Below are 10,275 nucleotides of genomic sequence, written 5' to 3' on the forward strand. Positions count from 1 at the left end.
ATCCTGCATGTACCTTCTGGAACAAAACACGTTCATGGCATTGATGCTGGGAATGCTACTGCCCTGGAGGTAACCTCAGTCACAGCTCTCTCCTTCTAGGAGCTTGTAATGCTGCCTGGGGAGCTGGGGTGGGGACAGAGGTCTGACTGTTGGTCATTCTGTGAGAGGAATGCTGCTCTACTGTCAACATGAGGACTGGTTCTTGATTTCTGATGAATAGTAGCTAGGTTGTAAATAGTAGAAATCTGCACTGTTTGCTTAGACCTAGAAGACTGATATATTGTTCTTCAGTCTTACAAAGCCAGTTTTGGAACCTCTTCCTCCCAGCAAAGGAGACAGATACTCTTATGCAAATGGTGTTTATAACTTTCCATTAATCATCCAGAAAGGGTTGTCAAACATGGGAAGGTTAGGCAGTTTAAATCTCCAAGTTAGGCAATTTAAGTCTCCAAATTGCTGACTCTGAAAATACAAAGTGAAAGTTTAACTTGAAGTAACCTTTAATGGAACAAAGTGTAACCCATTCTTGTCCTTGCTCTGTGCTCAGTACCAGAAGGCAACATGAAAAGAAATGTCTCATCTTTCTGGTTTTTTGCCTTCCCGCTCTTACATGTGCATTTTTTTATTGGAACTTCCATGCAGAGTTACAGGGGGAACACATAAGCACAGGACTGTCCTCTAAGCACGTAATTCCAGTCTAAAACCATCATAGTTCTCTCAGACAAAGGAATGTGTTTTCATGTTAGGCCGTCCTTACACACCCAGTCACTGACATTTTCCAAGAAACTGTGAGAATGATACTTGTGAACAGAAAATTTCAGAGAACTGCAAGTCAGCTTTGTCTGAGCTGTACATTTAAAAGGGGGAGAGAAGTGTTTGGACAGTGTGGGCTGCTAAACCTGCCAGGGCCAGGTCCTTGTTACAATCTTTTTGTAGACTTGAAGGCTCAGTCAGTCTCATGGACTGACCGCCTCTCTGTGCTTTGGCAAAGAAAGTTGTGTGTCATGGTAGCCTGAAGAATTTTGCATAGAAAACATTTAAGGACTTTAGCCTCTCTGTGGAGTTAGATGCAATTGTCCTCCATTACTTGCAAGCAGTTTGCATTCAGTATTCCTTACTCAAAATGTTTTGCCAATTGAGTATCATGCTTACCTGCAGGAGTCTTGCACAGGTCCCCGATAGCCCAAGAATGGTTTCAACTCTTATGTTGGTGATCGGTCTTAGGCAGTTGGTAGATTAGGATGTAGTGATATCCTGCTGGCTTGCATGATGTCATTTCAGACCAGCTGGTCCTTCTGTTTGTGAAGACATTTTCAAGACAGACGTATGCACAGTGCTGCAACAGTAAAGATACATGTTTTTCTCAGGACAAATTTTCTTGCTGATAAAAATAGAAAATGATGAGGATGGGATTTGAGAGGCAAGAGGAGGACTTAATCCCCAAATTGGGAAAACAGGAAAATGTGAGAAAGCTGGAGGGAAAAATGCAGCAAGAACAAGGGACTGGAAGACCTGGAACAGTCCCCTCAGCATGGAAGACTCCAGAGAGGGTGTATCTAGGGCAGGGTATCATAGGGCATCTCTCCTTTCTCAGAGGAGGCAAAGCACACCAATGACACAACTGTGCTTGTACCTCCATGCACGAGTGTCTGGCTTATCCCCAGAAGACTGCAGAAATACAGAAGCTGGTTCAGCAGGGCTTCTTGGCTTTTCCAAGGCAGAAGGTAATCCACAGGAGTGCACTGACCACGTGGAGTTCCACATCAGGGCAGACCTTGGCAGGAGCACACAGGTCGTGTAGGTGGATTTGCCAGCTTCTAGCTCAACGTGGCTCATCACCACATTTTGAAATATGAGAGCTTGTTCTGACTGGTGCTGCTTCCTTCTTCCCTTCAAGGTCAGGTGAGGCCAAGCACAGGTAGAACTGATAAGGCAGCATCAGACTCTCCTCCCAGCCTTCAGGGTGGGTCTGCTGGTGCTCCCATTTGCAATGCTTCTCAAGCACCTCAGTGCTATCATTACTCATGTTAGGAGCGGAAGGCTGGAAAGATCTCCAGCATTTCATCTTCTTTTTCAGCTTGCTGTGCCTTCACCTTCAGTGTTTCATCAAACTTGGCTTGTCAGTGTGCCACTCCATCTTCTCCCAGTTGCTCTCCTTCACAGATACCTCCTCCAGTTTTCCAATGACATTGAAATAAAACATGAACTTGCTGTAAGAGAACTGTTCTGAAAAAATTACTGCTTCTGAGGAAAGAAATGTGTTGTACCATGAAGGGCAGTGACTGGCCTGGTACTTGTACATGTGCCTCCCACAGGCCACTTCTTGTGCCCTGCTGGTTTTTTTCTTTTTTCCTAACTTTCAGTCCTTCCTGGTCCCACTGTTCCCTTGTGCAGGCAAGAGGCAGCATGTGATGTGGCCAGCTTTAGGACACTGGTGGGCCCAGCAAAACTACTGCCTGCTGTGGCCTTCCCTCAGCCAAGAGCTCCTGTCTGCCTTCTCCAGGTGTTCACCAGCTTCCAGATCAGGTGGGACCAGATCCTGCTGTCATATCTGGTCAGATATTGCTAATAAATCCAGTAAGATCTAAGCAGACTCTGTGGCCACGTACTCTGGATATTTTTTTTCCTGGCAAATATCCCGAATACCTCATTTTTTTTACAGGATAAACGTGGTAAGGGGTAGTCTCTGGCATGAGTTGCTCACTAGTTAATGTGATTTTACCCTGGGTGAATGGTCTTGCCCTTGTCCTACCTTGTCAGTCTGTCCCTGAGATGCAGACCTGGTTTTTCCAAGTGGAAGTAACCCAACCACCAACCCAGAGTGAACTAATGCTGAAAGGAGATGCCCAGTTTGCACAGTACACCAAAGGCAGCTGTAAATCAGGTCCCAGAGAGGGCAGCTGGATGTTTCTCAGAAGTCCCTTTCCCACCAGATCACTGTGTCCCAGAACTATTCTTTGCTTCTAGTAATGCTGTACTAGTTCATGGTAAGTTGAGTAATCAGTAGAATGCTGCAAAATAAATCAGATCTCTTCAGATTAAAGACTTATTCCAGGCTAAAGGAGAGGGGAAGTAAAAGCTGTATGAAATCTGCATTCTAAGTTTAAACTATTGCAAAAATCACAGAGTGGCAATGATTATCAAATGAAATATTGCCCCTCCTCGGTTTTATCTGAGGCAGTAGGGTGATGGATGAGCTGTCAGTAGCAGCTGGAATTGGAGCATTGGAAGTAGGCCCTGCCTGCATCTCTGCCTTGCTGAAGGTGTTCAGGCATCTCCTCTACCTGTACAGCAATTACCTTAGCAGTTAAGCACTCCTACTGAAGCAACACATCAAGAACTGAAACCCAAAAATCCTACAGCAAACAAACCCACCATTGAAAGGAGAAGGTCCCAGCCTGGCTCCTCTGTCCTGCAGTCCTATCCCAGCACGAGTAACACTGCATGTGGCACTCCTCTGACCTTATGGACAGCTAATTCAGCCTCCTAACCAAGCAGGAAACCATCTGCTTTCTAATTTTCCTTTGCTTCTTACGGGGTCATTAGGCATAGTGCAGATTCAGATACACACTCTCATCAGTGCAAGGCAGTAAGACATAGGAGGAGGTTCCACACAAGCTGAGGCATGTAACCAGCCTGGTGTGAGAAGGTTGGAAGTGGTGAGTTCTGGGTGCTAAATGACTTGGAATACTTGGTTGACTTCAATGCATGTGTATACAAGAGCCACAGCCTCTTACAGCTCTCTTGTTGTCTAGAAAGTCTGCTACCTGTCATGCACTATGGATACATTCATTCCTTGTAGCTGTTAATGGGCTGTTTTAGAGTTGAATTGTGATCCAAAAGATTGAGCACACACACATCTGACATCTTGCACATACACCATTAGGTGGTTACTGTGCTCCTGAACATCACTCAGTGTTTGCTGCTGGTTTGGTCACTGATGAGTTTTGATTATATGCTGGGTCTTCATTTAGGCCTCTGGTTGTTGCAGAGAAAGAAATTTGCTTTGTTTGTTAGGCTGGTCACTGTGCTGGACTGTTGACAGCTCCTCCAGACGTCATCTTTGCATGGAAAAACTGTTAGCTCCCAGTAACCATCCAAACATACTGAAGGTATCTAAGAACTGTGAAAAATCCCCTTTTCACCATCTTCCCTGGAACACCATCCATATGTAAATGACAGGATATTCAGGTTTCCTTTTGGGAAACCCAGCAGTGGTGCAAGCTGCCTTCCCTTCTCCAGTCTTTCATAATCTTTGCCCTTCTCAACCTCTTCATCCCCAAGAGCTATTCAGTCCAACCCCAGCCATGAGTGAGACCAAGCGTGGAGGGAAAGACTTGGAAGGTCTGGTCCACTTTCTTTCTTCTACATGCTCTCATGTCCACAGCTCTCAGAGCAGCAGGAGCTGGGCTCAGGAAAGAGTAATTTTGTCTGAAAGAGTCTAGCAGAAGAAAATAGCAATTAGAAAAGTGACCATCACCAAACCTGTGCAGCTATTCTGAGCTCAGAGGAGCCTCTTAGCACAGTACAGAGAAACAGAAGGTGTACATTGCAAACGGAGCCAGGAGGAGGACCTGTCTACTCAGTGACAACAGCATAATTGGAGATTTTAAGCTGGGAGACCAGAGGTAGTCCTGAATACAGTGACAGGTCAGCTGTGGGTCTGCATGGGAGACTGCTGCAGCCGGATCGCAGGAACAGCCAGCTACCAAACCAAAGGCTGGACTATTTTTCAGTTTAAATCAAATTAAATGCTTCTTAAATGGATGGTTTAAGAATTCTCTCCCGTCCCTCTAGTGAATGGCCTGGTGGGGGGAGCCAAGATACTGTTTCCTCATTCCTGGGAGTTCACTGCTTGGACTCACCACTCCTTAGCTGGGTTCAGTTATTTAAGCAGGACAGCCTGGGAGAATGCATCGTGTGAAAGACAGGGGCTGTGCTGCACACTGTGTGCAACCTTTGGGCAGTTGGTCTTTGGCTCGTCTTTGTAAGTGACCATGGCATCCCAAGGCCAGGTGATGTTCTGGAGGTACAGTATAATCTGTGTCTGCTTTGGGAGTGAGAGGAGGGAGGGAGCTGCTTCTTCCAATCTGCTTGACTGTATCACACTGCTGCCAGGAGCTTTCTAGAGAAGAGTTCTTTGCAGCTTGACCCTATACTGCATTCACTGAGACTACTTAAATACCAGAATAGCTTCTTTTTTACTGTCAGTAAGGCAGTGCATCTGTTGGACTCCCTCCTGCAGGTCATCAATTGCACCCAGAATGCAGACAGACGTCCCAGAAACTGCATGGGTGGAATAAATACCATCTCGAAGTGAATGCTGCTGCAGACCAGGGCAGTGATGGCTTGAGGAAGGCTCTTTGTGCCTGCTCTGGTAGGTTAGGGTATCCTAGGCTTGAGGAAGGTTCCATGTCCCTGTTGTTGAGTCACCAACAAGCTGCATTTCTTCATCTCATGTATGAGCTTTTCCAAGCTGGATGAAGGCAGAGGTTCCACTGAGGTGTGTGAGACACTTGCACTTGGATTTATTCTGTAGGAAAGGCTTCAGCTGCTCAGAGCGTGTCCCATGCAAGCTGAGCAGCAGCTGGGAGCAGGATGGTCTGTGCACAAGCCATGCTCCATCTTTTTCACATCCCCTTGGTTTGGGCAGCTTGCAAAGTGGATATCAACGTGCTGCTCATGCATGGCTTGGGGTGTGGGGTCTCAGTGCTCTCTGTTCACCTCTCTGGGGAACTGTTCCCTCATCAGTGAGGACGATTCGATTTGGTAGGGAAGGGCTGTACTCATGAACCAGAGGCTGCAGTCTGGAGAGCTCTGCTCTGGGGGAAGAACCTGGGGCTCCTCTCCTTCCACCACATGATCCACTACCTTTGATGAAGAACAATCACAGCAACTCTTGTCGCTACCACAGTCCTGCACCTCACCAGAACACCTCACTTCAAGTCTGTCACTTTCCTGCCTCAGCCTCTTTCCTACCAGCAGCTCTGCAGACATACGCCAGGTGTAAGGGAGGTAGGTTGCATGGTAACGGTGTTCTTTTTTCCCTGAATAGCATGACTACAGTCATTATCATCCTAGCTGCCGTGATTGCCTTGATCATCGGGTTTGGTATCTCAGGTATGTGACCACTTGCATTCCTTGCTGGTGCCACGGGGTGACACAATCCTGCCCTGGCATCAGTAGCCTCCATCCTGAGGTGTGATCCTGTGTGGAAGGGCCATCCACCAGCTTTTAGTTAAGGCTTCATTTTAATGTAATGTAATGATTGCAAGATGGCTGAGTGAAAGTTGCACAGGTGACTTCCGTTCTGACATTTCTCAGCAAAGCTCCGTGGCATTAAACCACAGCCTGGCTGTTGCATAGCTCTTAAAGTAGAGAAAAAGGGAAAAAAAAAACCACTGGGCTTGTTTAGCTTGGAGAAGAGAAGGCTCCAGGGAGACCTCGTTGTGGCCTTCCAGTACTTGAAGGGAACGTATGAACAGGAGGGAGAACGGCTGTTTACAAGGGTAAATAGTGACAGGACAAGGGGAATGGTTTTAAACTGAGACAGAGGACGTTTAGGTTAGATATTAGGAGGAAGTTTTTCACACAGAGGGTGGTGACACACTGGAACAGGTTGCCCAAGGAGGCTGTGGATGCCCCATCCCTGGAGGCATTCAAGGCCTGGATGTGGCTCTGGGCAGCCTGGTCTGCTGGTTGGTGACCCTGCACATAGCAGGCCATTCTGTGATTCTGTGATTTAAGAAGCCACCTACAAAGCGTTGCCAGCTACACTTGAGATCAGCCTTGCCTGTGAGGCAATGGTGGAGCTCCCAGAACATGGACACTGGTCGATGCTGCAAGAGACATGAGTTGTCATGGTGTCAACTCTAGGGCTCTGCTTCCCTATCATGGCAGCAAGTACGCAAGACGGATCCTTTCTGAGAGGTGTCTCAGGACTTTTTTTTCAGGACTGGTGATTTCTCAAAATTCAGCCATTTTTTTCCCCCTCATTGAGGCTCTGTACTTTGCTCTTTGGAGACTGTGAGCTCCCGTGTGGAATAAATAACACAGAGATTTACACACACAGGATTTCCAAGAAGATTTGTCATAGGCATGAATGAGCTTGGCTGATCAGGCTGAATTCCAGTTGACCCAGTAAGTGAATTCTTGACCTCTGCTTTCACAGCAGAATTAAAGGGACTTTTGTTTTGTTGTTTTAATCTTGGGTTCTGGCAACTGAAACATTTACTTTTTTATGCTGCTGAAGAAAGGGGTGGAAAAGTGTGAAGCAGCCTGTGCTGATGGGGGTTTGACACTGTGTTAGCAGGAATTGTCCCAGGGCCCAGAGCCCCAAAGCCAAACATGCAGAAAATCCTGAAGACCCCGTTCTCCTTCTCACAGATGGGAAGTGTCTTCAAATCTGGGACTGGCCTGATCTCTCTGCATTTCATGCCACCATGCTTTCTCCTTGCAGGGAAGCACTCCATCAACGTTACCGCCTTGACGTCACCTGGGAACATTGGCCAGAGTGGCCTCCTGGGCTGCACCTTTGAGCCTGACATCTGGATGGGCAGCATAGTGATTCGGTGGGCAAAAGTTGGAGTGGCCGGATTGGTTCATGAGTTCAGAGGAGGGAAGGACCACCTGCAAGAACAAGACGTGGTGTTTCAAGGCCGCACGGCCATTTTTGCAGACCAGGTGATGGGTGGAAATGCTTCCCTGGAGCTGAGAGAGGTGCAGCTGTCCGATGCTGGTACCTACAGGTGCTCCGTCACCACATCCCGAGGGAGTGGAGCGGCAGTGCTGCGGTACCAGACGGGAGGTGAGGAAATGCTGTCTGGGGATACAGAAAAGAAACCCACGCTGTGAAACATAGGATGATGTGGCCAGGTTAGGCCTCTAGAACAGGTCGCCTGCAGGAAAAGCCACCTGGATGTTGTCCTGAGCACCTTACTCTTCCTGCTTGAGCAGGAGTTGGGCAAGGAGGACCCATCTGGCAGTCACCATGGGGCTCTTCACACCTGAGTAGGACAGTCTGATGGTGGTTGTGAGGATCTTTTCCCTGAGATGCTGTTTCAGTGAAACCAGACTTGGTGAAGGAATTACACGTGTTCAGAAGGGGGCAAAGCCCAGCGTCAGTGGCTGAGCTGGAAACTTCTTGTGAAGTCTGAAATGTTATTTTTGTGAAAGGCCAAACTGGATTGTGTGAGTGTGCTGTTGCCTTTATTCCATGGCATGACAGAAGGTGAAAGCTGACACAATTTTTTCCCACCTCTATCAGGTCCTGAAGGACATAAAGTGCCGCTTGGGTCTGCCAAGGCTTTAGATCGTGCTCCAAGCTGAATATCCAGAACTGGAAAAGAGGATAAGAAGTGCAGTTTACTAGCTAATCATCTGTCTATGAAGAACCCCTATTTTTAGAATGGGTGTTGCTGAATGATCTCAGAAAGATCCAGATTTTATGCCTGTTAAAGATAAAAGGTTTTTTTCTTTTTCTTTCTCTCATAACTTAAGACATATCTCCAGCCAGAACTGCTGCATAGTCAAAATTCTAGTACATTCACAATCTTTATCCTGTTTTTATAATTTATACCCCTTTAAAACGTGATTATCAAAGCAACAAACAACCTATCTCGTAGTTACCTGAAGCATTACGTATTTGCTAGATTTAACCATTTAACCTCCTGGGCTGTGTGTCCAGGACCAAGCTCAAATGTAACTAGCAGAATTACTTAAAAACACTAAAGCTGTGCCACAACCTCAGCAGATCTTGTCAAACTGGAGTGCCTTGTCACAAGGAGACTTTGCTCTCCTACAGACATCCCTGTTGAGGGACATGGTTTAGTGGGAGCTATTGGTGATAGGTGAACGGTTGGACTGGATGATCTTTTAGGTCTTTTCCAACCTTAGTGATTCTATGATACTATGATTCTATGATTCTAAGACTGCCTGAGCCTGTGGTTTTTGGCCACATGCAGCACTGAGATGTGAGATGTGAGGAACGACTGGGACTGGCAAGCAAGTAGGGCCCGGTTCTCAGATGTTTACCTTTCTGATTCTCCTTGCTTCCCTCCCCAAGCCTTCAGCACCCCCAGGGTCCACATGCAGACCAGTAGCAGCGGGGACACATTGGACTGCAAAGCGCCGCGCTGGTTCCCTCAGCCCACTGTGCGCTGGACGGCATACAGCAACGCTGGGAAGTGCCTGCCTCATGCTGCCAACACCAGCTATGAGCTGAACTCTGAGAACATCACTGTGAAAGTGGTTTCCTTTCTGCGCAACATTACAGCCAACGCCACGTACACCTGTGTGATTGAAAACAGCATTGCCAAGGCTACAGGGAACATCAAAGTGACAGGTAGAGATTAACAGCACCCAGAGACCACGGGCAGTTCAGTCAGTGTGTGGTGTGTGATGGGGGATCCTGCAGCACTGCCTGCTCTGTACTGATGAGCAGTTTTGGGAAAGGAGGAGAAGGCAGGGACCACTGCTTGCTTTCCTCTGCTGGATTCAAAATAGCAGAGCATTATTTAGCATATTTGGTAGACGAGGTCCCGTGTGTGCTCAGCACAGAGCAGAGGAGCTGAGCACACACTGAAAACACTGAAACCTCAAACCAAACCCTCCAACTTTTGACTTTCTTTAGCCACTTCAGCTTAGATAACTGCATTTGTAACAAACCAGCTGACCTTTAGCTGTTCCTGGTATCAGTGTCTCTGACTCCAGCCCTTTATTTAGAAGTACTTATTCACAGCATAGCAAACTTTCAAACAAACCTCAGCTGGAATTTGTGGTGTTCTATCCTTTTCTCTCATATCTGAAGCACTAATAGTAACACAATCTGTGGTTTGGCAACAGAATTACAGCCTTCAAACTAGTTTGGGAATGTGTACACAACGCTAGTATCACCATAACACCAGGTTTTCCTTTTTCCTGGTGCTAGACTCATTCATTAGTTCAGTTCCTACAAAATGAATAAATAAACAAATACATAAATTATACATATCAGTGCTTCTCTAGAAACAGAGTTAGGCTTCACAATCCTATCCAATTAAGTTAACGACCAACTACTGCCACCTCCGTGTGTACATAAAAAGAAGGGTCTTAATATATTAGGAATAGCTGTGTTTTTAAAGCAGTGCTTGTACAGAACAGAATCTGATCAGTAAGCTGCATGCAATACTTGAGAGCCTAAAGCATAGTTTGAAAGGAAATGTAGCAGGATTTAAGAATGTTCAGTTGTCATCCATACCATCCTAAATCTAGAGTCTATTATTTTAGGACAAACTT

The 10,275-nt window shown here is 46.6% G+C and overlaps 1 protein-coding gene across 2 annotated transcripts; it reads left to right on the forward strand.

The window, feature by feature from the left end:
- The first annotated feature begins 4,909 nt into the window (after positions 1 to 4,909).
- VTCN1 (V-set domain containing T cell activation inhibitor 1) lies at positions 4,910 to 10,237 on the forward strand. Of its 2 annotated transcripts, XM_048927676.1 has the most exons (4): positions 4,910 to 5,029; positions 6,056 to 6,120; positions 7,460 to 7,807; positions 9,065 to 10,237. In XM_048927676.1, the coding sequence occupies exons 1-4, from the start codon at positions 4,998 to 5,000 to the stop codon at positions 9,352 to 9,354; spliced, it is 735 nt and encodes a 244-aa protein (XP_048783633.1). In that variant the 5' UTR covers positions 4,910 to 4,997; the 3' UTR covers positions 9,355 to 10,237. The 2 variants fall into 2 exon arrangements, with proteins under 2 accessions (XP_048783633.1, XP_048783624.1); XM_048927667.1 differs by lacking the exon at positions 4,910 to 5,029 and having other exon boundaries at positions 5,827 to 6,120.
- The last annotated feature ends 38 nt before the right edge of the window (positions 10,238 to 10,275 follow it).

The sequence above is a fragment of the Lagopus muta genome, chromosome 1 (assembly GCF_023343835.1).
Source record: "Lagopus muta isolate bLagMut1 chromosome 1, bLagMut1 primary, whole genome shotgun sequence".
Taxonomy (NCBI): domain Eukaryota; kingdom Metazoa; phylum Chordata; class Aves; order Galliformes; family Phasianidae; genus Lagopus; species Lagopus muta.